Raw genomic sequence first — 27,111 nt, forward strand, 5'->3', positions numbered from 1 at the left:
ACACAGCTTGGAAATAGAATAATCAGTTAAGCTCAAAAAGCATGTTTACTATAAGAAACTGTATTTGTTCGCATAAACTATTGAGAAATCAAATTGATTCATATTAGCTGTAAATGATCTTACCAGCATTGTGATAATGAACCCATTACCTGTAAATGAATTCACAAACCCTGTGTTCAATTAACACATCAGCATATATACTACATGGGTTTTCTTTCTCTACCATAGATGAAGAAAAAAATTAAAATGTTTCCTCTGATTCAGAGTGTGTCCTCATTCTTCCACAAATGAGGGGAAGATTGGAGGGGAAAGAAAGGAATGAGGAGAAAAATGCTAAGTAAAGAGAGAAGAGGAGAGAAGATACATGGGACAGTAAGCCGTCGGACTGCCGGTCAGAACTGTACCTCAGGGTCTCTGGTCTCGGATCAGTCAGGTACCATCAGCCAGACCTCTGGAAATCCATAGAAAAGAAACCTGTTTTGTCAGTGATTAGCAAACTTAAAGACTTCTAATTTGGGTTAACCTGAAACAGTGGGCTATTAGGAAAGAAGTAGAGACCATTTTAATCATATGGATGGAGAATGCCAAGTCAACCGGAAAGGAGATGGACATAAAGGGTGGAAAGGCATTTAGCTTCAGACTGATGGAAGGTGGAGTTTATAATAACTATATAATTATCAACTAGCTGGGGCACCTGGGTGGCTCAGTCGGTTAAGTGTCTGCCTTCAGCTCAGGTCATGATCCCAGGGTCCTGGGATTGAATCCCGCATTGGGCTCCCTGCTCAGAGAGTTCTCTCTCTCTCTTTGTCAAATAAATAAATAAATAAATAAATAAATAAATAAATAAATAAAATAATTCTCGATTGGCTTATATTTTGTTCCTCAAGAAACCATCACAACTTTAATAACATGGATGTATTATACTCGAGACTTCTTTGTCTTCTAGTGAAGTAGGAGTACAGCAAAATAAATTGGGGGGGTGGTCTTTGAGTAACAGCATTGGAGGAGACAGAAGACAGCAGTTCACATTGCAAGTAAAAGCCTACCTAACCTAAGTAAAAACGGTCCTTCTATGTTCCAACCTGGCTCACTAGAATTCTACACTGGGGTTGGGAGCCAAGGCCCATGCACTAATAGAGCATTATTTAACCTTGCTTTGCTCTCTAGGACTCTGTTTCCCTCAAGAAGTTCAGGACGCGCTGTCTCATCGAAGGTAGATTATGCTCTTTGCATCTCATAATCCAACCATATATTTATTTAGAAATATAGGGCACCCTACTTTGACATGACATTTATGTGGAGACATACAACAAAATACTATGCAACCATCAAAATGATAGGTAAAATATTTAATGACATGGGGGAAATGATACAGATACATTGCAAAATGAAATTAGATTACTAAACTATAAGAAAAGATGATGACATTTTAAAAACTTTATATATACATAAAAGGAAAATATATAGTGGAATAACTTGGCCATTAAGATGATGTTTACAGAAAAAATTAATAACATGAGGGTAACACTTATAATGTTAAATGAAAAAAGGTAGATACAATATTGCATAATTAAGTAATAGAATAAAGTGTGACTTTGCCTTTGTTGAAGGTGGATGTAGAAGAAAGGAGAAGGGAGGACATAAAAATGTTGGCAGTGGTTTCCTGTGAATGTTGCAGTTATGAGTGATACACAGTTTGGTGAAGGGAGTTATTTTCTTTAAGCTTCCCTGTACTCCTTTTAATGTGCATGTGCTTATTTATGATTATGTAAATACTTCTTAAATGACTTCAACTCTTGATAAGTGATGCTTCAGGATAAGCTGCTAAGTATTTCAAGAATTTACCTAACTCTAGTATAATAGAGGGAAGAGACGAATCTGAAGGGCCACCACATCTGTGAAAGGAAGGAGCTGCTCTGTGTCCTCCAGAACATGGGACAGTGATCCGCAGGCAATAGACATAGAAGAACAGATTTCAACTCAGTGTAAGCAAGAGTTTTCCAATAGTTCAAGTTGTCTCACGATGGAGTAAGTGATCCTTAAGATGTAGAGTGTTAGAAGTGGTCAAGCAGAGGCTTGAGGGCTTTAAGCCCTGGGAGTGGGGGAGGGGGGAGGAGAGAGATGAGGGGACAGTGGGCTCAGATGACCTCTAGAGTCCTTTTCACTGCTCACATTTTATTAATGTATCAGTCATTCACTCATTTATACAGCCTCTAAGATGGTCCCCAACGATCACTGTCTACTGGTGTCCAGGCCCTTATGTAATTCCCGTTTACACTGAATGAGCTGATCTGTGGAACCAACAGGATACTGTGGAAAAGATGGAGTATGACTTCAGAGGCTAGGTCATAAAAGACATCATGGCTTCTCCTCCTCTCTCCCGAATTGCTGACTGTGGAGTACCATGTCATGAGCAAGCAGCCTAGAGAGGACCATGGAGAGAGGACCTGAGGGCTCCTGCCAGCCAGCAAAAACTTTCTAACTATTTGAGTGATTTACCTTGGAAGCAGATCTTCCAGCCCCAGTCAAGCCTTCAGAAGACGGAATCCCCTGCCGACATCTTTACTCCAGATCAGGAGAGACCCTAAGTCAGAATGACCCAGCTAAGCCATGCCTGAATTCCTTACCCACAAAGCCACTAAATTTTGTAGTAATTTGTTATGTAGAATTAGACAGTGGTACAACACATTTTTACCTGATTTATTCCATAACAGATTTGATTCAATCATTCTAGCTGAGCTCTGGCTACTAAGTATTCCTTCAGGAGGCAAAATTCCCAGCTGTTACAGATGCACATTAGCAGCCTATTCATTTAATAGTACAGTTGAGCCCAACACAGTTTGATGTCTTAACATGTTCTATAAGAACAATGACATCTTGGTTTTAAAGTGATTCATCTTATTTCTTCTGCTAGACAAAAGTAATGTGCTCTTTGTTCTCCTACACATTTGGTGTCTGTAAATAGTTGTAGCTATAATTATGTCATCCACATTTCTTAGCTCCCACTCATCAATATGCTCAGAAAAGAGGTATGCTACAAATTGCAATAGAGCATTTTTAAAAGGCTGTTTTCAGCATTTTAGCACCTAACAGAGAGATTTTTATCTACGTAAACAAGCCAAAGGCAAAGACAAAAACCCTATAAATTGTTCTTATAAATAGATGACTAAATCATCTCTTTGAGATGAAAAAAAAAAAAGAAAGAAAGAAACAACCTATTTTTTAGCACCTAAAAGTTATGAGATATTCTGGGTAAGCTTGATTATCAGAGAATACCACAAATAGCTTTGGATATTGTGTATCATCTGTGACAGAGTCAAACAGATCCGTGGGATTGTGAGGGTTCTTTGATGGAGGGGTAACTAATCCTGCATGTCCACGTGTGTAGACTCCTGTAAGTACTCGTACAACATAAATATGCTTTCTCCCATTGCCATCTGGTCTGGAATATGTATCATGAGCAGAATAGCTGGCATCAACAGCAAAATAGGTTCCTTTTCCATAGGCTGCACCTGTAAAGAGAAAGACAAAAGCCTTCCTAAAAAACATAAAATTATCACAGTATGTAGAACCATGTCCAAACCTGACACAACATTTTTTAATGCCATTCTTGCCCACCCAAGCCACTTTTCATCATTTCTAAAATTCACTCCATCTATCCTCAGAAGGTTGCCAGCCTCCTTTTGGGTGAAACACCAAGAACTCTATCCTGATAATGACAAGATGGCTGCCATCTGTGGTCCTGCACTGCTTGGGTGTGAATAGTCAACACTAGAGTTATCATTCACCTCATTCTGGTCAGCCAGATTCCCTGCTTCCTTACCATTCTTCCCAGCATAACTGCGATTAAAGCCATGCTGATTGACATATGGCACCGAGTCCGCATCTGTCCCATGGAACAGGACTCTCTCATTAGCTGTATGGCCATTCTTCAAGTCCATGTGCTTTTTCTTTATCTGGTAGCTCTGCCAGAGGCATATATTCTGTATCTTCTCAATCTGCAAATGACAAAAAGCAAAACATTTTGAAAATGACTTTAGAGCTCAGTATACCCTGTTTGTTGTGGATTTTATTTTATTTTTATTTTATTTTTTTTAAAGATTTTATTTATTTGACAGAGAGAGAACACAAGCAGGGGGAGTGGGAGAGGGAGAAGCAGGCTTCCCGCAGAGCAGGGATCCCCATGCGGGGCTTGATCCCAGGACACTGGGATCATGACTTAAGCCAATGGCAGATGCTTAATGACTGAGCCACCCAGGCGCCCCTGTTGTGGATTTTAAAATAGCAGTTTGAAAGAGAAGGAAGAGGACTGGAGGAGAGGAAGAAGGAAAAGGAAAAGGAAATGCAAATAGACAACAAATTCAGGGAGTAGGTAGCTTTCTGCCTTTAGAAAAATGCTAGGTTATGAGTATCTATACTTTGTGATTGTGCTTATTATAACCTATTTTATATAACAGAACTTATAATTTATATAAAAATGTTTACCTATATATATTCCCTGGAATTCCTGGAGATTCACTCGCATTCAAATCTTACTCAAGGGGCACCTGCATGGCTCAGTGGGTTAAGCATCCAACTCTTGATTTTGGCCATGGTCATGATCTCAGGTTTGTGAGATCCAGCCCCATTTCGGGCTCCACATTGGGCGCAGAGCCTACTTAAGTTTCTTTCTCCCCCTCTCCCTCTGCTCCTAACCCCCTTCTCTCTCTCTCTTTCTGTTTCTCCCTCTCTCTCCCCCTCTCTAAAAAAAGTAAGTAAATAAGGAATACCTGGGTGGTTCAGTCAGTTAAGCGCCGACTCTTTTTTTTTTTTAAGATTTATTTATTTATTTGAGAGAGAGAGAGAGACAGACAGCATGAGCAGGAAGGGCAGAGGGAGAGGGAGAGAGAATCTCAAGCAGATTCCATGCTGAGCATGGAGCCAGAGGCAAGGCTCAATCTCACAACCATGAGACCACAACCTGAGCCAAAACCAAGAGTCAGCCACTGAATCTTGATCTCAGCTCAGGTCTCAATCTCACAGTTTTAGTTCAAGCCCAGTGTTGGGCTCCATGCTGGGCATGGAGCCTACTTAAAATTAATAATAATAATAATAATAATAATAATAAAATAAATAAATAAATAAATGAATTTAAAAAATAAAACAAATTCTTACTCAAAAATTTGTAATCATTCAGTAATTATTTCCTTAACTTCTTCGGATCTCTAAACCCATTCCATTGACTTCTTCTAATACAGTTCTTCTGCATTGCTCTAATTATGGTCATAAATCACCTCATAACTGCCTAATCTAATGACCATTTCTTTCTAGACCCTCAATAGCATTTCAAACCATGAATCATCCCCTCCTTGAAATTTTGTCCTCCTTTAACTTTTTTTCAAAATATCATTCTCTACTGGTTCTCCTTCCTTCTAGAAAATGAATTTAACATACATTCAGTAATCACCTATTGAACATCTACTATGAATCAAGCACTGTGTTGGATCTCTGCCCTCAAGAAACTTTCAGTCTAGTTGGGGAGGAAGACAAGTAAAAAAATCTCTCCCTCTCAGAGTGATAAGGGATGGATTAGGAGAACACACATGGAGATTGACAGCATAAGAAAGGGATCCATATAATCTAGGTCTAGGAAGAGAGGAAGAAATCTGAAAGGCTGATGTCCTAGAAATAAAAGAAGAGAGTTCAAGAAGAATTGAGTGCACCCCCATATTCACTGCAGCATTATTCACAATAGCCAAGACATGGAAACAACCCAAGTGTCCTTTGATAGATGAATGGATAATGAATATGTGGTGTATATATATATATATATATATACACATGCACATACACATAATAGAATACTAGCCAGCCATTAAAAAGCATAACATCTTGCCATGGACATTATGCTAAGTGATACAGAAAATAGATTGATGGTTGCCAGAGGCAGGGGTGGGGTGTAGACAACATGAGAGAGGGGGCCAAAAAGTACAAATTTCCAATTATAAAAGAAATAGGTCATGGGGATGTAATACACAAGATGGTGACTATGTTAATAATACCAAATTGCATATTTGAAAGTTGCTAAGAGAGTAGATCTGAAAAGTCCTCATCACAAGAAAAAAATTTTCTTGTAACTATGTATGTTGATGGATGTTAACTATACTTATTGTGGTGATCAATTAGCAATATATACAAATATCAAATTATGTTACATACCTGAAACTAATATTTGTCAATTATACCTCAATTTCAGTAAATAATTAAAAATAAATACATAAATAAGAATGGAGTGGTTACCTGTAGCAGATGTTGAGGAGAAGCCAAGTAATAAAGGCAGGAGGGAAAGTTGTTTTGAGAGAGATGAAGACCTCAAGCAGAGTGTTGAAATTTTGCAATAGGGAATGCATGAGGGAGTTGACTGGAGGAAGCAATAAAGGATTCCAAGCACCTGGAGAGTCCAGCAGAGGTTGGGGACCATGAATTAAAAATGGTTTTATCTAGGCGCAGCAGGAGAGAAAATATATTATGGAATTAATCCAAAATTGAGGTGTTTCAAAATGGGTAAAATAAAAGGCCTTTAAGAGCCAAGAAAGCTGCAGATACTGGGTAAACAAAATTGAACCAGGTTCTAATCCTCTCAACAGCTTTTAACATCAATGAAGCATCTCCTCCTTTGAATTCTGTCCTTTCTACAGGAGTCTCTCTCTTTTGATTCTCTTTCTTTCTCAGGAAGTAAGTTCACTCAGTGGGTATTGTGTCCCATGATATGCTAGGCATCGGGCTGGGTACTAGGAAAGCAACTCCTACTTTAAGAAGCCCACTGTCTAGTGGGCGAGTCAGGCATGTGAAAGCTCATGAAAACACAATTTCTTGAGTGCTATAATGTGATAAAGCACACAGTTTTATGGAAGTAGCAGCTAGATTTTTAAATGACTAGGATGTCACACCCTGCTCTGATATACATGGTATGATAATGACCTTCTAATAAACTCCTGTACTTTGCTGGCTAAAATTTTTATGCAGCATGGTGGACATTGTGGGAATCCCTGAATATCTATTCCACTTCATCCGCATTGTACAGCAACTGCTGGTCTGGGTGGAGTTGGATTCACTTATAGTTCTCAGGTAGAGCCTAATTGGGTTTGACCAATTGGGATGACTAATCTCATGATGGATCACACAATGATGGCATTTGATAGCCCAGGTCCAAGCCAATCAGCATATGTAGCACTCTCCTGACATAGATTGGTTGGAGTGGTCCGTTCAACACAAAGCCTGGGACTCTTATCCAATGGTTGTGTCCCTTCCATGGGATGTGAATGGAGGAAGCAGAGACCCCCCTGATTGCCATCCACAGCTATCCTACAATTATGAAGGGAGTCCAGCCTTCAGATGAAGCTGACCCTGTGGATGGCAAAGCCAGAGAAACTGAATCTAACTGTTCCAAAGACCATCCTACTTCTGGACTTTCCATTAATTTCTGATACATTTCTTCTTGTTTAATCAGTTTGAATGGGTTTGTTTTTAAATTGTAAGTGAAAGTATCCAAACATATATATGTCACTTTTGGGAATCTCCTTCATTACTGCTAATGAATGAACCATGATATTTGAAGTCTATGGAGCTTGAGTAAGTCTAATTAAATATAGTAAGGTATAAAGGAAGGAAGAGTGTTATGTTGGTTCCTTGTTAAACTTTCATGTTAGTTAGTTCTTTGATAGTTAAAAGAAGTAATTTTTTAACACAATATTACCTTCTCTATTTTGTAGGAAAGACAAGTGTCAGAGAACTTGTCCTTTATGGTGTCATATTCTGACTGTCCGGGGTATAGCTTGATCACACAGGACAGCTGCTTATTCATGTCAGTCCAGTGTTCAGGAAGATTACCTGGAAAGTCAGCATTTGGTGAAAACACAATATCCATTTCCAGGGATCTCTGAAAATCAGGGCACTTCCTATGCTTTTATTTTGCATTCACCTAATCCTGGTCTTTGAAAAAAACAAACAAACAAAAAACCCCAAAAAGCTACACATTTCACAGTTGCTTCTTTTATCATCTACAGATGAAATGAATGGTTCTGACATATATGACATATATTAATTAATGGCCTAGCTAAAATATTTAGGTATACTTGGTTCACTATAACTTGAAATTGTAATTTCCCCAGAAAGCTCTATGGAATTAACTCCATAAGAAACTGATGTGTAGGGGCGCCTGGGTGGCTCAGTTGGTTGAGAATCTGACTCTTGATTTCAGTTCAGGTCTCAGTCTCAGGGTTGTGAGTTCAAGCCCCACACTGGGCTCCACAGTGGGCGTGGAGCCTACTTTAAGAAAAATTTTAAAAACCTAATGTGTAAAAGTGAAAGCTGATTTATTGATGTTTTCATGTTTATCAGTTTTATTTAGTGTGCATTATTTTCTTCTGAAACATGATTACCTTGCTAAAGATATTTAAAGCACATTTTTCTGTACCTTATCTTCTACTTTTTAAGTAGAGAAAGCCCCATAATAAAGAAAACAGCAGAAATACTAGGTGAATACTTTCATATAAGGTGATGATGCTCAAAATTTTCCTTTGCTTTCCAATGGCTTCCAGAACCTTCTAACACATTGAGGCTACATATCAAGTTGCTGAGACAGCATGACTAGTAGAAATATGGACAGACTGTATTAGAGAAGGAAATGCCAGAAAATGGCAAAGCACCACAGGTAAAGGCCAAAGGATTTCTCCTTACAAAGCCAGAATTTACTCATTTTTAATGCAAGATATACAGGCCTAGGAGAGCGATCAGGCATTCTTCCTGTTTAGGAAGTCCATCCAGGGAACAAAGTTCTGTTCACAAAGGGAAGCATCAAACCTTAATATGGAAGCTCTCTTCAAATTCCACTGTAAAAGAGTTTTTTCTGGAGAAGTTTCCCACAGCAGGACATGTAGTTTGTGCAAATTAAATTCTTTCCTTTTTCCCACCGTCCACTCCCTCCAGAGCTTCTGGCCTAATCATGTCCAGTCCTAGGTCTTAGAGTCTTCTTGAACCTGCTACTTTCTTTTCTCTGAATACAGCAGGCAAGGCTGAGAAGTAAGTAAAGTTTTTCTTTGGGCTCTCTCTTCCTTTCATGTCATGAGGTTGCAGAGCAGAAAATACCGGTGCTTGGAATCAGAAGACCTGATCAGCCTCAACCTGTGACCAGCCAAAACGCATGGAATAAGTAATACCACTTCTGAGTGAATTTTCATTTTCTCTTTTATAAAATGGAACTGATAAAATCTGCTCTATTTATCACCTCATGGGATTGTTTCAAGTTTAAAATATAATAAAGGGTGTAAAAGCACTTTTAGGGAATCCTTTATAAACATAGTTATTATTCCTAAAAAACAACTAAACTTGATCTTTTCTACATCCCAGAGGTATTCATATTTAAAGAGGGAGTAAGGGGCACCTGGGTAGCTCAGTCAGTTGGGCGTCCAACTCTTGATTTCGGCTCAGGTCATGATTTCAGGGTCGTGGGATAGAGGCCCATGGTAGGCTCTGTGTTCTGTGCAGAGTCTGCTTGAAATTCTCTCTCTCCCTCTCCTTCTGCCCCTCCCCACCGCTCGTTCAAACTCTTTCTTTCTCTCTCTCTCTCCCTCTCTAAAATAAAATGAATAAATCTTTAAAAAAAAATAAAGAGAGAGTAAAGTTTAAAGACAAGGGTATTTTCTTGAGAGGAATAACTTAAATCACACCCTTAAACCACCCCAAACTGTGCTACTTATTCTGCCTGTGACCAAAGGTGACCCTAGATGGACAATTTAGAGATGAGAAAACCGAGTCCCAGGAAGGCTGGGTATTCGCACATTCAACGTGTTCTAGTGACTTGCAGCCCAGTGCTTCATGGGAGGTAACATGATGGCTACCTTTCTTCAAGTGTTTACCACATACCAGGCACCTTCCTGAGTGCTTTTCCTATAAATCTCTTTTAAAAGATAAAGGTCACTCTACTTTCCCATTCCTGATGGTTGGGATAAATACCCTCCTGCACCTCTCCTTGTGCATCCTGCCTCAGTTTCCTCTCCACAGGTAGAGGTGGGGTGACATACCAAGAATCCTGGCTCTGCCTTCAGCCTTCACTCTCTCTACCTTCATGGTCTCCACGGATAACTGGATCCACGCTCAATGGCTTCAACTCCCACCTACTTACACAACTCCCAGGTCTGTGTCTCTAGGGCCTGATATTCAATACGTGCTCAGTAAAAGCGCTCTGAATCAATGAATAGCTTTAACATGCTTTGGAAAAGCATCTGCTCAAATGAAACTCCAAGTTGTTCTCTGTAAGTTCTCTCTTAAAGAAGTCCACACGATAAATTCTTACTAAAATCCAATATCTCTGCCAACAAGCTTCCTTTCATCTGACATTTTATCTGCATTATTCCTCTCATCTAACAACAAAGATTATGTAAGGTAGTTTTGTTGTTGTTTGTTTTTGCCCCAAGCGCCATTGGGTCACTGGTCTGCTCTGTTTAGTTATCTTTTTTGCTTGTCTCTTTAACTTTCCTGTCTTTTTTTTTTTTTTAAGAGAGAGAAATGGGCGAGGGGGGGCAGAGGGAGAGGGAGAGAGAGAATCTTAAGCAGGTTCCACGCCCAGTGCTGAGCCCAACCTGAGGCTCCATCTTGACACTGAGATCATGACCTGAGCCAAAATCAAGAGTCGGATGCTTAACTGACTGAGCCACCCAGGTGCCTCTGTCTATTTTTTAAATTTCATAAGTCATTTTAAATTCTTGGTGTAAGCAGGGAGTGGATGAACCAGTTTCAGTTAATTTTTCACTTATAAGGACTTATTGCTCTTATATTTAAATATATATTTTCCTCTGCAAAAACCAAAGGGGGAAAATATTAATTCATATATCCCTAGATACTCTACTAGGTATGTATTTTTTTTTATTTTACTTATTTATTTGAGAGAGAGAAAGAGAGCAGGAGCAGGGGGAGGGGGCAGAAGGAGAGGGAGAAGCAGACTCCCTGCTGAGCAGGGAGCCCAATGGGGGGCTCAATCCCAGGACCCCCAGATCATGACCTGAGATGAAGGCAGACACTTAACTAACTGAACCACCCAGGTGCCCCTCTAGTAGGTATATATTATTTTTAACTGTTCAGCAGCCTTTTCCCCCTCTTCTGGTAAAAGCATCCTGAATTTCCTTTGGTGAACAACTCCTCCCGGTTGCTTCAGAGTGATCCCCTTCAGTTCAAGGATAGAGCATGTGACTCTGGATTGGCTGATTAGTATAATTCCAGTTCCCTAGCTGCAATGATGACCTAAGCCGATTGTGTCAGAAGGAATTTCAGCCCTATGTGAACACCTCTGTTCCCAGGCATCATGTTCTTGATGATGAGAATATATTACCCCTGGATATACCCTTTCCTATTGGATCTGACCATGTAAGGATATGGTCCTGAAACTGTTAGCAGTCATCTTTCACCATGTGAAACCTGAGGATAAAGAAAACACAGCTGAGAAGAGACTGAGAGATGAAGAAAGTCAGGGTCTAGATTATATAATATGAGCACCTGGATCAAACTGGACTTGAAGCCAGATATGCCTGGACTTTATAGTCCAGTGAGTCAATTAATTTCATTTTTTCCATAAGCCAGCTTAAATTGGATTTTCTATTACTTGCTGTTGCAAGAGCATTAACAGATCCAACTATTATTTTCATTTTTATTTACTGTGTGTGTATGTAGCTCTTAACATGTGCTGTGTGTGAAGGCACATTGAAAAGAATTGTTGTCAAGACGTAAGTGTGGAGAGAACTGAAATTCCTACCGGCAGTATCAGGCAACCATTTCCAGTTTAGGGAGGCTGCTGATGGCAGGTACACTTCATCACTAGTAAAACTCACAGTGCTCTATGAGTGAGTGCTTAAAATGGGCAAAAACCGTGATTGCAAGAGGAGGCTGCTTTTCTAACTATTTTCACAGCGGTACAGAAGCCTCAAAATGGGGGAAAGAGGAGCAGGTCAATACAGATACTTAAACATAATGCATAAACACATACCTTACAGAGAAGCAACTGGGAATCTGCCTGCTCATGAAGTAGTACAACCAAATGACCCTGACCACTCCCTTCTTCCATCTGCTTCTATTCCCAGGCTAACTTCTCTAGCAGTGGATAATCCATAAACCAGTATTGGTCAGCCAGTTCACAGCTACAAGGAGCACTGAGGGTCAATACTAACCCATTAAGTCAATAATGAGATAACTGGCTAGGATGTTCAAAGCCTATCCCCCTCTTTCTGCTTCCTTACTTCTATTCTCTTTCTGTTCCTTTGCAATTCCTGTTTTCCAGGAGCGATTTTGCCCCACAGAAGAATAATCAGCATTCAGGAGGCGGCGTTCCATAGTTCTTGTACTTTTCCCATATATTATAGGAGGCCGTCTGTAGAATCCTAAAACTGATAAAACAATGAGCATTAATATCGACACATCTGCTAAGCGATAGGAGAGATAACCACATGATTCTCTAAAAAAGATCATCTTACATGCAGTCTCAAAGCATGTGGACTGAAGGACAGGAGATGTGGAATTTTCTCTCTTTTTCATGTTGTCATAGAATACATTTAGCAATTCAGATAGAAAGATGACAACTTTCACTTTTTGTAACGACGGGGTGGGATGTTTCTGTGCAAAGTCTGTAATAGCACTGATGATGTCATCAGCGACTGTGGTTGGGTTTTTTCCAGCATTGCCTGAAAAAGAATCATTTTTTTAAGTGACCAGAAGAAGCTTTAGCTGGTGTTAGTCAAGTGATGAGATCTGGCAAATGCGGTTTTTGGTGCTGAGAAAGAAGCAAGCAGCCCGACAGCCAGAAACGGATCTGGCACTCAGAGCTGTGTCTTCATGTTCTCTGGCTGAACATAAACAATTTCATAGAACGTCATCCCATGGAACCACTCTGTGGCTGTGATGAATTTAGCCAAACACAACCACTGAATAATCATGTCTGACCACAGGCAAGAATATGAACACTATTCAAACCACAAAAATGGCCAAACATTCCCCATCTTGACTAATAGGAGCAAGTGCTGTTTCATTAATAATTACAACTTCAGCCATAATCTTCTCTCCTTCCAGGTAAGATATCCAATCATAGAACTATGCCGTCTTCCTCAAAGTATCCAATCCAGAGCAAAAACCCATGTAGTTGAGACCGCCACAAAGCTACCCAACACAAGCTCAAATCCATTAATAAGTCCTTAGTGACCTCTTGGTGAGATGCTGCATAGTTCCTCATAGTGTGTGTTCCCGCTGGTCTTTAACTGAAGGGCATTGGCAGCGCAGAGAACAGAGCAGGTGATCCGGGTGCAGAAGACCTGGGTTCATGTCCTGGTTCTCCACAGACTAGCTGTGTGATCTTGGCTAGGTCATTTGATCCCTCTTATATTAGTTTGCTAGGGATGCCATGACAAATTGCCATGACTTGGCTTAAGCAACAGAAATTTATTTTCTCACAATTCTGGAGGCTAGAGGTCTGTTATCAAGGTATTGGAAAGATTGGTTTCTTCCGAGGCTTCTCTATGAGACTTGTAGATGGCTGTCTTTACCCTGTGTCTTCACATGGTCTTCTCTCTCTACCTATGGATGTTCTAATCTCCTAACTAACAAGGACACTGGCCATATTGGATTAGGGACCACCCTAATGACCTCATTTTAACTTAATTACCTCCTGAAAGACCCTCTCATCAAATACAGTCACATTCTGAGGTACTGGGAATTAGAGCTTCAACATATGAATTTGGCAGGGAGAATACAACTCAGCCCACACCACTTCCAAACTTCAATTTACTCAGCTATAAAATTGGGGTGATAATAGAAGGTAATAGCTAATAAATAGAGGGTAATGGGGAGATAAGAATGTGACAGCTAAGAATATAGTAATTAAGAGCATAATGGTAACAAAAACCATGTAATGTAAAAAAAATGTAATGGTTGAAATGTGCAGACCAGGCTGCCTGGGTTTGAACCTAGTTATGTTGCTTACTAACTATGTGACCTTGTACATTAATACGTCGAATTCTCATCTGCAAAATGTGGAAATTAAGAGTCAGGGGTGGGCCTAGGTTTTGCAGGGTTTGAAACCTATACATCTCAGAAAAAGAATATAAAATAAAAATATAAAATTACACATAAAAGTGAATATAATCAAAAAAGAAATCACAATAAAGTATACATTTTGAAATTTTGGAAACCATATTCCCAACTCAACTCTTCTTAGCTATATTCCAAAAATGCTTGCAGCCTTTCCAATGCTCAGTGCCAGGAAAAGTCTGAGAAGTCAAAGTGGGGAGAAACAGTGATCCTAATCCACAGTGGTTAAAATAAGCTTTAGTAAATCATATAATCATGTGATGGCATTATTAGGGCCCTCCCAGGCCCTTTTAAAAAGCTTGTGCAACTGAGTGTGAATGAATCAGGGAGCAGATCATTAGCAACACCTTCAACTAAGAGCAAATTATTGTGTTCTATGACAGAGATGAGGAGGAAAGCGTTCCTAGAACCTGGGAGCAGGATGGACCTGAGCTTGTTGCTTAAGGATAGCAACTGCATCCTCTTCATGATTTTACGCCTAGGAACTTGCAGTGGGCCTGGGACACAGCATTTCAATCTAATGAATGCGCAAATGAGCCAGTGGGAGATGCAGCAGTCAATCCAATGGGGGAGGTATTAAGGGTTTGGAAACCAGAAGGAAGGGTGAAACTGAACAACCCCTCGGAGAAGATTTAGTAGAATGTGCTGACTGCGGGGTCTGGGGGCACAAAGAAGCAAGGGCAGGCACCACTGAAGGAGGAAACCAGAAAATGAGACAACTCAGGAAAGGTGGCTGTTTGCAAGGGATGATGAGGATGAGTTTGGATTCTGCTATAAAGTTTCTGGTAACAGAAATCTGCCAGAGGAGATCTGGGGGAAGAAGAAATGCTGATCTGAGAGTCAGTGCAGAAAGGGTAACCGATATAACAAGAGCAAATGAATCGTCCAAAGGAAAAAAATGAACAGTAAGAACACCGTGATGTTAAGGGTCAAACATGGAAAGATACCTGGGGAACATACAATAAAGAATAAAGATGTATGAAAGAAGCATAGGTCCCAGAGATGGCCCTCAGGGTCTGCAAGGTTGCCCACTCTCTGATTTACATCACTATCACTGCCTGGACTCAGCACTGGGTTCACGAACAGTGAGACTAAGTCTAAAGGAATGTGGGTTATTCAGAATCGCTGAATGATGAGAGGCTACAAACCTGTTCCGATGGCTGGAAGGGAAACCGAAGTGTACTTCCTCTGCTCACACTCTTCTAGAACAGTGGAGACCGTTTTCCTGACATCATTTTCCCCAAGCACATGAATTATTATCTTGCACATTAAGTATCCACCTTGTGTAATTATGAAATCTCTGTGAGGCTGTGCAGCTGGAACAAGAGGAAGGAAAGGAAACACACAGCACGTTACTTACAGGAAGCAGCAAGATGATCACCGATTCCCAAAAACATGTGCCATCAGGAAAAGCTGTGATGATTCCTGACCAAGTCCAGCCTCCCTCCATCTAGCTGGTTTCACTCACTGGGACTGTGACAGGCTCATTTTCTTTACAACCAGGCTTCTTTAACTCGACAACTACATTGTTGAATATTTGGGGTGTTATTCAAAAGCACTCTACCTGCCGTAATCTACTCAGTCCTCAAAACAGGCTATCAGGTAGGGACTATTTCCTCCATTTCACAGATTAAACAGAAGCTCAGAGAGGTAAGGTCAGTAGCAAAGATAGCCTGGGATTTGAATCCAAACAGTCAGTGTCCAGCCCTCTTAACCCCCAAGCTGTTGTCCAGAAGAGCAATTTATATGCTCATTCAGCTAGATTAGTTTTTCAAGGAAAGAAAAGCAATGCATTCGGTGGTGTGGAGGTCCCTCTCCCAGGACCCCGAGAGCTCTCGAGCACATGGACATGATCAGGGCATGTTTTAAGGCACCGAGGAAGGACCTGAGGAAGGCAAGGCTAAGGCAAACGCAGAAGGAGAGTGAGCCCCTGCCCACCCACCCTGCCCAGGCACTCCCTGCGTCCCACTGGCTGGCCCCTCCCAGGCAGCCTCAGTAGACTTTTCCAGCTTGTCCAACCCCACTTTATTCTTTGCTTCTGCCTTCCAAAGTACATCTAGCTCTTCCAGCCCACAAATTCCTGCTAACGTCCTCATGTTGTTGAGCAATATTACCTTCTGATCCCTCTCCAGGAATATATTCACTGGGGAGAAAATGTCTTAATCAGAGGAGAGCTATCAAGATAGGAGTTTCAGGCACAAAAGCAGGTCAGTTGGGGGACTGTTTGTCAAACACGGGACCCTGTGACTTCTTTAAATCACACTCATAGCTGACTCTCTACTCAGCAAGGCATGAGTCCTCGTTTTGGAGGATAAATAGTCTATGATCACTCTTACAGGTTCCCCACTGTGATATAATAAAAAATAAGTATTTGATCTTTGTCCCTGGTTCTGGGCTCAGAGTTCCAAGAACCCTGGAATCTCCTGAGTGATGTGAGTGTCTTTTGTAAGCGAATGAGATGATTCTTGAGGGTTCTGGAGTTAGTTTCGGAATGGAGGTTGGTCTCCAGAAAGACCAAGCCATGATTAGGGGATTGGAACTTCCAGCCCCACACCCTGGCCTCTGGGGACCTCAATTACAAAATCCAATGATTTAATTAACTGCACCTACACAGTGAAACCTCCATAAAAACCCCTAAATAACAAGATTTGGGGATTTCCAGGTTTGTAAATACACCTAGGTGATGGGAGGGTGGTGCACCTGGGAGGGTGTGGAAGCTCCGAGCCCCCTCCCGTACACCTTCCCCTTTGCATCTCTTCCATGTGGCTGCTCCTGAGTTCTATCCTTTATAATAAACTGGAAAATGTAAGACAAGTGTTTTCCTGAGTTCTGTGAGTCATTCTAGGGTACTGTCAAACCTGAGAAAGGGTTTTTGTGAATGCCTGAGTTTATAGGGGATGGGTCAGAAGTGCAGGTGCCCCCTGGGACCTGTGACTGGCGTTTGGAGTGGGAGGGGGTGTCTTGTGAGACTGAGCCCTTTAACTTGTGGGATCCAATGCTAACTTTACAGGGAGACAGTGTTAGAATTGAAGAACTGGTTGGTGTCAGAAAACACCTCAGACCCACCCAAGTTCCACCTTGACTCATGTCAGGTAGAGGATGTGTTATAGCAAGTAGAACAAGGTTGGGGAAAGTGAAAGATGACTTATACAGCACTTCATGCAAGTCTTCGCATTCATTGTCTTGATCCTCACAACCACCTGTGAGACAGCCATTACAGTACTCCTGACTCGTTAGTAGAATCTAGAACCGTCTTACAGGTAAGAGAAACAAAGCTCTTACAGATTAGATGGCAGGCCCAGGATCCCTCAATAAGTGGTGGAGGCTGGACTATTAGGACCCACGCCTGGGTTCTGTTTAATAGTCAGGAAGAGCCAGGTGGGATGGTGGGAGGAAGGACCACTTCGCACAGCCACAAAGTCACACCCCCTGGATCTGCTCTCCCAGGGAATCAACCTCTTTGCTAAGCTCTCACCACCTACTCCTCTCGGAGGTCCTGTTATAGTATTCTCAGCCCTCTAATCTGCTATGGGTTGTAACCAAAAGCAGCATGTAACCATACCTAGTACAGCACATTCGTTTTCCACAGCTGGTCCAGCACCTTCTAAAACTGCTTTTGACACCCCTAAATAAGACATGTTAGTGGTAAAAAGCATTAGTTGAAATTCAGTGCATGATTATAGCTTTTGTACATTAGGCTTTTGTTCAGCTCACCCCTTTGTGCATTTTGTGCATAATTCATTGATGCCCCCACAGAAAAACCCACCTTTTTTTTTATTAGTTTCAGAGGTACAATTTAGTGAATCATCAGTTGCATATAACACCCAGTGCTCATCACAACAAGTGCCGTCCTTAGTACCCATCACCCAGTTACCCCTTCCCCCCCAACCTCCTCTCCAACAACCCTCAGTTTGTTTCCTAGAGTTAAGAGTCTCCTATGGTTTGTCTCCCTCTCAATTTTCTATGGCCACCGTCATTCGGTAGCTGAATAATAAACACTCTGAGCTACGACGTGACAGCACCACCCGATGACCGACGGTCCCCCGTGTCTGTAGTTCTACGGGCTCTCTTTGTACAGGGATATTTGTACAGTTACTTGAATTTTTTTGCATTCTACCCTTATTATTTTACAAAACTGAAAAATATAAAAATGAATTTTCTGATACTAATGAGAAGCATGGATCTCAAAACTGAAATAACATTGAGCATTCTACCTAAGTCCTGTGGTTCTAATGTTGTGTTGTTTTGTTTTTCACAGGTGGTCAGAGAGCTGGCTGCCCTCAGTGCAGGGAATCTTCCCATCAAGGCCGTAGCTTCACCACTCTGGTCACAGCTAATGACAGCTGGTTGAGAGGTCGAAAGCACAGAATAGGCATTTGACAGCCTGGGTTAAGGTTGCCTCCACCACTTACAGGTTAACATGTGATTAGTCAGTCCCTCAACTATCATATAGAGGTTAGCACAGTACTTCCCTCACAGGGTTATTTGAACATTAAAAGAGACAGTGAATAAAAGATGCTTAGTGCAGAACCTGGCCCACAGAAAGCACTGAATGATTATTAGTTATTTTATCATTATAAAGATCAATCAATCTATCTATCTGCCTGTGTCTCCTTGATTATGTATGTGTGTATTGTGAATTGTCTCTTTTTAAAAAAATTCCTTTTTTTGTGTGTTTGTTTTGGTCTCTGCAATAATGGAGGTTTTCCTCAATTATCAGATGATCTTCACCAGTCCATTCATATTTAGAGTGAGTTTGGGAGCACCATGTAAAGGAGGCTTGCTGACCAGTAGGCTTTAGTGTAAGGTAAGCAGGCAGTAAACACTAGACTTGAGGGCAGTTGGTTTCTCTCTGGAAGGACCCTCCCATCTCCTGTCTCAGAGGGCATAAACCATCTGCTGTTCTGGGAGATGCACAGGGACGGGGCTTGGCACTCACTGTTCAGCACAGGAACTTTCACTTGAACACTGTCCAGCTCCCACCCTCATCTCACCCGTGCCTGCTCCTCTACGTCTAGAATCTGCCTGGTTGGTTTCTCTACAGACTAAATAAACCTCCCATCTCTGGCCAGGGAAGAGCAAGGGAAGTTACTGGTGCATTGGATGGATGGAGGATAGAACAAAGGGGCGTAAGTGCTACTCATACAGAATTCCATCCAATTCTGTTTTCATCTCTTTACTTGTCCCCTGCCTTTCCAGGTACCTGCTGCCTCCAATTTTTGTGTCTCTAGGGGCTACCGTTTTCTCCTGCATATACTAAGTTTTCACCACTGGCTAGCTGCTTCTCATATTCTAAAAATACACTGCTGTCTCTTGTTCATTATTGGTTTCCCTCCAACTCTCTTTTTCCTTCTGGGTTTACACCCTTTTATTTCCTTTACTGTTGCTTTAATGGAATTTTAAAAGAAGGCAGGGACAAATGCTTATGTTCAATTTATCACATTTTGCCTAATTGAATGTTCTTTATGTCTGCATTTTGAATGACCGATACAATGGATGGATATTCTACATATGCACTTCCTACATAGTAAGTACCATAATATTTTGCAGTTTTGGAAAATATTTAAACTTCCATTTCTACTTATGTTTTATCTTACACTTTTAATTTAAAATTTAAGGCTTTGTAAAAAAAATATATTAACATAAAAGTACATGTATGTAAGTTATACACAAATAGACATGTGGGGAGGGCTTGCTCAAAGTAGCTCCGTCAATGGATGTGCTCAGACATTCCAGGAAAAATGAAGAAAAAGGGGCTGAATTTCATTTCTGGGTCAGTGTAACACAGGAAAGAGTTACAAGAAGTGAGATACGAGTGCCAGCTAAGTTACATAAAAAGGAAAATTAAAATAAAACTTAAACTTATTAAATTGTAAGTGTGGAATTTTGATAGTTCAGAGCTAGAAAGGGGATGAGAGCTAACACAGACTAAGTCCAGTGCCTGGGTTACACCTCAGCTTTACATTGCTACGCCCCATCTAATCCTCCTCTGGGAAATCCACGTTTGACAGGCAGAGAAACTGAGGCTCAGAGGGGATAAGTGATTGTTCCAAGGCCACACAACGGTAAGTGACTTGGCTGGGATTCAAACCCAGGTCTTTCTGATTCCAGGGCCTACATATGTTCTGCAACACTCTCCATCTACTCAGGCAACATTAGCCACAATTTCCCTCCCACACGTGGGTCATGTTAGTAGTTACGATCATGTACATTGCTTAAATAAAGTACCTGATTTCAGATTAAATGTCCTTGTTGTTGAGTTTACAATCACATCTGCCTTTTCTTTGGTAATATCTCCGGTAGCAATCTGGAAAGTAACTGCACCAATTTTCATTTCATATGCTGTGAACCCAGGGTTGGAGCCAGGCCTGAAGGTACCTGAAAAGAAAGGAAGCAAATGAAAGAGTAGCTGGAGAATGAACCAAAAGAATGGGGTCCTGTTCTCTTCCCAGTCCTCTTTCTTTCCACCCACATAAACGCAAACATTACCATGCCTCCCAGCCTGTTAAGTGGCTGGGTTTTCCTTTTTAAGGAAATTAAAAAATAATGCCTTGTGGCAGCAGGAGGATCAATTTCTCAGTTAAATAGGATGAGGCAGAAACACCAGACTGGACCGTCTGCTTATCTGCAAAAGTTGCCGTAGCGTCATTAGAAAGGCGTGAGGAAGGACAGAAGGCAAAGTGCTCCCTCAGGTCGTGCTGACATCTCTGGGAGACTTTTTTTCAAGCTTTTTTGAAGTATGACAAATAAAAATTGTAAATATTTAAGGTCTATGATGTGACGTCTTGACATTCACATACACTGTGAAATGATTATCCAATTGAGCTAATAGCACACCCATCACCTCACGTAGTTACCATTTTGGGGGTGTGTGTGTGCATGTGGGAGTGGTGAGAACACTTGGGATCTACTCTCTTAGTAAGCTTCAAGAATACGAAACATTGGGGCACCTGGGTGGCTCAGTCATTAAGTGTCTGCCTTCGGCTCAGGTCATGATCCCAGGGTCCTGGGATCGAGCCCCACATCGGGCTGGCTCCCCGCTCTGCGGGAAGCCTGCTTCTCCCTCTCCCACTCGCCCTGCTTGTGTTCCCTCTTTGGCTGTGTCTCTCTGTCAAAGAAATAAATAAAATCTTAAAAAAAAAAAGAATACGAAACATTATTATTAACTATAGCCCCATGCAGGACATTCGGTCTCCAGAATTTATTCATCTTATAATGGAAAGTTTGTACCTCCAGGTGATTCTTTTATTTCCATTTTACAGAAAGGGAAATGGTCTCAGTGTCTAGGTCATTTGTCCAATTATTTTTTTGGAAGATTTATTTTATTTATTTATTTTAGAGAGAGAGAGAGAGAGCATTGGAACAGGGGGAGGGGCAGAGGGAGAGGATCTCAAGCAGACTCCACACCGAGCATGGAGCCCAATGCAGGGCTCAACCTCACAACCCTGAGATCATGACCTGAGCCGAAATCAGGAGTCAGACGCTCAACCCACTGAGCCACCCAGGCGCCCCTGTCCAATGTTAAATAACAGCTCACTAACTCCAAACATAAGCTTTTCCTGTTGCTTCACATCTCGCTGGGACAGCAGTATCAGGGTTGCTCTGAGAAAATCAGCCTTATCGCGTCGGCATAATGTTACTGTCCACTCTACGCTCTGAAGCTTTACAACTTAGCTGTGCCATTTCTACTCATCCCTTAAACTCTTTAGCTCTCTCTTTCCATATGATGCAGTGGCAACAGAACCACCTGCCCAGGAGGCCACTGTATAGATTAAATAATATATATATATTTTTGGTATTCATATTCATATTCATATATATATATATGAAAGCAATCAGTGAAGTTCAGTGTGCCAACCACATTTTAGTTATCTGTATGTGTGCATGTGGTTCTTCAAAGAGCGGGAGTTTCCTTCTTTACTGGATGGTTCCTTCAGAACGGGAGGACACACATCCAGGAGGCTGGGGGGGCGGGTACTGCTCTCAGCTACCCACACCTCTGTAGAAGGAACTCTGGGCAAGACACTGACTGCCCATGGTCAGGCTCCAGCAGGTCTCATATCCATGTGAGCCAACAGCCTGTGGAGGCAATGCAGCCTGTCCAGGGAGGCCCCCTCCATGGGCTCAGCCCACAGCAGCCGCAGGTAGGCCTTCCGCTTATCGCCACAGGTGAAGCAGTGCATGGGGATGATCAAGGAAGGTGCAGGGCGGTCGTGCGTCCCACCCCTGGCCACTGCCTCACTCCTCCATCCTCAGTTATCTTTCATTATCATATCTCAGAAACTCTGGCCTCGTTACCAGATTTGGTTCACATCTGGTATGGTACACGTTGGATAGCTAGTTTGTGCAAGCACACCCTGAATGCCCCTGTGAATCACTGTCTTGAAAATCTAGAGATTCTGTCCTCCCTCTATATTCCCATCAAGCAGAACGTGCAAAGAACATGCTGTTCAGTGTTCAAGATCAGGGGCTGGGTTTGGGGGGGTGGTGACCAACCCCATACGTCTCTCATATAATGAAGACTGTCCAAGTGGCAGGCCTTGATCTCCTTGGAAACGCTGGCCATGCAAGGAGGGGAGGGGCCAATGATAGTTGCTATGATATAAAAACTTGCTGCATGTAGATCCTGGCAGCAGAGGCTGTATCCAGTTGGCCACTTCTGGACTCCCTGTACATAAGCTCCCCCAATAAACCTATGTCTCCATCGGTGTCTCTGGGTCTTTTCTTTGGCCTCGCCGTACCATGACCCACCCTAGGCTTAGAGTCTGCTGGGGTGGGGCAGCACAACCTCCATATAATTTATTCTTTGTGTGCTCAGACAATAGAACTTGCTCTAACACCTCCTTCATCACTGATTTGTGCCTCATGTGAATTAGCTTTGTCTCCTTCTACTGGACATCAGCTACCATTGAAGAGCCACTAAGCAGAAGGAAGTATTTTCTCAGCAGAACAATTTTGCCAGACCTTGGCTACCTCCAGCCATGAGAATCCTGTCCTTGTTGGGATTTCCACTCATCCATTCAGCGAATTTATGTAAAAATGCCTGGAAATAGAAAGAAATATGGTTACTGACTACAACAATGTTCTGTGAACATATTAATCCAGTTCTTTGGAGCATCGATCACCAGAAATCAATTAGGAACAATAGTCCTCCCTAGATTTCCTCTTACCCAGAGACTTTTTAATTACAGGATTGCCGTTCAACTTAGGAATTTTCTCAATAAATACCAGTGCTGATTTACTTTATTTCATGGAAAGACCACAATTCTATCCCAAAGGCCTGAGAATAACCAAGACCTTAGGAAAGAACATTATATTTGATATCTTTTTAAAGTGCTAACGTTAGTAATTTATGCTACAAATTGTGCTATTGCTATGGCCCTTAAAGTCAGGTCACAAAAAGGTAGTAATAACTACTTCTGCAACCAGGTTTGAGGCGTGCTACGTGCTAGACACCATGAGAAACACTTCAAATACATCCTCTCTTATCCTCACATCGACTTCGAGAGGTGTTATTGCCACATTCACTTGACACATGATAAAACTGAAGTTCAGAGGTGGCCTCCCTCAGCGCCTAAATGGCAAAATCGAAATTCAAACCTAGCTGTACCTTCCTTCTTTGTACTTTTTTTTTTTAAGATTTTATTTATTTATTTGAGAGAGAGAATGAGATAGAGAGAGCATGAGAGGGGGGAGGGTCAGAGGGAGAAGCAGACTCCCCACTGAGCAGGGAGCCCGATGCGGGACTTGATCCCGGGACTCCAGGATCATGACCTGAGCCGAAGGCAGTCGCTTAACCAACTGAGCCACCCAGGCGCCCTCTTCTTTGTACTTTTATATTGTTTGCATTTTTGCTATAAATGTGCACAATTTATATAAAATCAATATAACTTTTTCAAGAATGAGAACCAGATTTTGATACCCAGACTGGGCCAACCAGCTAAGGAGTGCATCTGTAGGAATGCTACTTTACAAGGGTGATGTAGCTGGCTCAGTTCTTAGTACATGTGCTTTGAGTGCCCTCTCTCCTACTGAATGCTTTAGTGCTATTTCTAGCTTTAGACCCTCTTAAACTTGTGTAGGCTGGCTGTCTTCTATCCAAAAAAACCCCCTAAATTCTTGAGGTTTCTCTTATTTGGTCTTTTCCCTATACACAGAGCCATGCCTTGGCTTTCATTCAGTCAGTGTTAAAATATCTGGGCCACTCTTAATGCCAATAACTTTCTGCTTCTTCCTAAGAATTTATTAAGTACAAATTATCTTGTCTCTTGCTAAACTGTCTAGGAAGGACTGTATGAGTTATCAGTGTTATCTCGTAAAGTCATGACAACCCCCCATCAGCAACCAACACTTATGGACAGGGAAGTGAAAACATTATTATTTACAGATCCATAAAGACATCTGGTTGCACTTAGGTTCACTTGTCAGAATGATTAGAAGAGATATGTAACCATACCTGCTGGATTTCATCATCACCTGGATATGCCAGAAAGTGAACTTTTTGTAAGGTTTTCTGCCAGGCACTGCTACTGAAGTTGAACACTTCTGAAAGGATTAGTTCAGCAAAAATAGCTTTGGGAAACCTCAAATTTCCTGTTCCGATCATGGGAAATGTGATTGATGAAAAAGATAACTCTTCTACAGCTGTCAAACATTTCTTGATTATATTCGCCATGATCTGAAATGTACAAAATACATTTATATAAGTTAGGGCTTAAGCTGGTGGGAAACAGAAAGAGCTATGGCTCCAGCAACTGTGACTAGGTCTCCTTGGCTATTCTTGGCTTTGTCTGGGTCCAGGGAGTCAGAAAGGGAAAACAAGGGGGGAGAGGACGTTCCAGAGAGATTCCAATTCATGCAGGAAGGAGGCTCCAATAGTATGGGAATGGCTACATAAACAGTGGTGTCTTATTGCAATCAAAAGCAATGTTTATGGACATTGGGTAAATGTTTATGTCAATTTTAAAAAAAGCAGGATTAAAACATGATTGAAAGGGAATCTTAACTAAGAAATAAGTATGCATAAAATTGACTTGAAGGGAATCAATAAAATGTTAACCAAATTTATCTCCAGGTGGCTGGATTATAATTTTTATTTTAGTGTTTCTACTTCCTGCATTTTCTTTAATATACATATGTTACTTTCATATTCTGAAAAAAAGAAAGTTGGGAGAAGAGGTGAGAAGTCATCAAAAGAAGAGCAATGACCCTTCATTCTTCACCACAGCTCTGGCTGCATCTCTTTGTTATACTGAAGGATCATTACACTAATTTTCAGATACCATTCCTGGAGAACCCCAAGAATTGTTACTACTTTTGAGGATCAATTATTCTGAAATAACTGGTAGCTTTGATGGACTGTTCATGGAATGTAATAAAGAATTCAATAAATAGACAAAGTTCAATCAATACTAAGGTTTCTCAACCTCGGCCAGAAAAGTTTGTGTTGCAGGGGCTGATGTATGCTTTGTAGGATGCTTAGCAGCATCCCTGGCCTCCACTTCCTAGTTATCAGTAACTGTTGTAACAAGCCAAATTTCCCCTGGGGAATAAATTCACTTTGCTTGGGAACCACAGATCTCTACCATGCCAGAAGATTACCAAAGCCACCAATGAAGTAGAGAACTAAGGATTTTCCTTACCTGCTGAGAAGACCCTGCTCCATTATCCCATGCTGGTGCCACCACATGGAGGACAGCTTGGCAGCTCAGATTGCAGCCACTTGTCATGAATATGCTACCTACTTCCTCTTCTGTTCCCTGCCTGGTGGCATATAACTCTTCCTGGAGCTTTGGACCAGCTTTCTGCAAAAGAGCCTGAGATAGTGTTCCTCCTCCAAGTTGAAGATTCATGGGAACGGTGTTGACAATTACATCGGCCTTCAGGAAAACAGCAACATTTTGTTAGAGATTGAATCAATTAATAATTACTAAGCACCTATGACTTGCCAAGTATTGTGGGGTAATGCATAAGATATGTTTTGTCTATCATACTGACTTGTCAGCCCTACCCTCAAGGGGTTTACAATCTGTTCTTAGTACTTAGATACTATAATGAGTTGAGCTCTAAAACTTAGAAATTAAGGAAATACATCACCCACTACTGTCAAGTCAACATGTGATAAGTCAGGATAGGGCTATGAAAATGAGCAAACCAGAGACCACAGACAAAGAAGAGTCAGAATGAAAGGCAGAAGCAGAAAGAGAAAAAGAGTGAAACAGATGGAGACAAAAACACAGACCTTTGAGAGAGACCTCTGAAAAGAGAAAGAGTTGCTTTTAGGCTGGCAGGAACTGAGAGTAATTGTTCTGACTTTATTAACATACCTAAAGAAAGAATGGGTCTGTCTTAAGGGGGTGGGGTCTGGTCAGTCCTGAAGGCCTAGACAAAGGAAGGTCATTGAGGTGAAGGTAAGCAGTGTCCACTCAAGCCTGTCCAGGGGTATCAAGAATTCTCCAATGCCTGCTGAGGCCATCCCTTTGGTGAGATGGGGTCATGACCTGATGCCACTAGATATTAAATATTCAATTCATCCAATTCCATTTATTCTGATTTCATATTCAAATTTGGAGGGGAGAATGCTTTGATCATGTGGATTTTGAGTATTCTGGTTCTTTGGAGCACTTCCTCATCATAAGTTAAAAGGTGCCTATGGCTTTGGGCTACATAACAGTTTCATTTCTCACCTCAGTCTTTTTTTTTAATTTAATTTAATTTTATTTTATTATGTTATGTTAGTCACCATACAATACATCATTAGTTTTTGATGTAGTGATCCACGATTCATTGTTTTCGTATAACACCCAGTGCTCCATGCTGTACGTGCCCTCCTTAATACCCATCACCGGGCTAACCCATCCCCCCACCCCCTCCCCTCTAAAACCCTCAGTTTGTTTCTCAGAGTCCATAGTCTCTCATGGTTCATCTTTCCCTCCGATTTCCCCCCCTTCACTTTTCCCTTCCTTCTCCTAATGTCCTCCATGCTATTCCTTACGTTCCACAAAT

General features: G+C 41.4%; 1 protein-coding gene across 2 annotated transcripts in view; it reads right to left on the minus strand.

The window, feature by feature from the left end:
* Window positions 1-1,334: 1,334 nt before the first annotated feature.
* Window positions 1,335-27,111, minus strand: part of PARP15 (poly(ADP-ribose) polymerase family member 15) — a 47,339-nt gene continuing 21,562 nt past the window's right edge. The window contains exons 3-13 of one of the 2 annotated variants that reach the window (XM_081832807.1): window positions 25,749-25,985; window positions 24,563-24,784; window positions 23,071-23,149; window positions 20,335-20,484; window positions 17,669-17,731; window positions 15,255-15,422; window positions 12,501-12,707; window positions 12,267-12,413; window positions 7,736-7,869; window positions 3,824-3,998; window positions 1,335-3,512 (exon numbers count right to left, since the gene is read on the minus strand). In XM_081832807.1, the coding sequence (XP_081688933.1) occupies window positions 3,223-3,512; window positions 3,824-3,998; window positions 7,736-7,869; window positions 12,267-12,413; window positions 12,501-12,707; window positions 15,255-15,422; window positions 17,669-17,731; window positions 20,335-20,484; window positions 23,071-23,149; window positions 24,563-24,784; window positions 25,749-25,985 (1,872 nt within the window). In that variant the 3' untranslated portion in view covers window positions 1,335-3,222. Of the gene's footprint in view, window positions 3,513-3,823; window positions 3,999-7,735; window positions 7,870-12,266; window positions 12,414-12,500; window positions 12,708-15,254; window positions 15,423-17,668; window positions 17,732-20,334; window positions 20,485-23,070; window positions 23,739-24,562; window positions 24,785-25,748; window positions 25,986-27,111 lie in introns of those variants that run through there. The other variant, XM_031039074.2, reaches the window with a different exon arrangement.

Source organism: Leptonychotes weddellii, chromosome 1 (genome assembly GCF_054177405.1).
Source record: "Leptonychotes weddellii isolate Sample4059 chromosome 1, ASM5417740v2, whole genome shotgun sequence".
Classification (NCBI taxonomy): domain Eukaryota; kingdom Metazoa; phylum Chordata; class Mammalia; order Carnivora; family Phocidae; genus Leptonychotes; species Leptonychotes weddellii.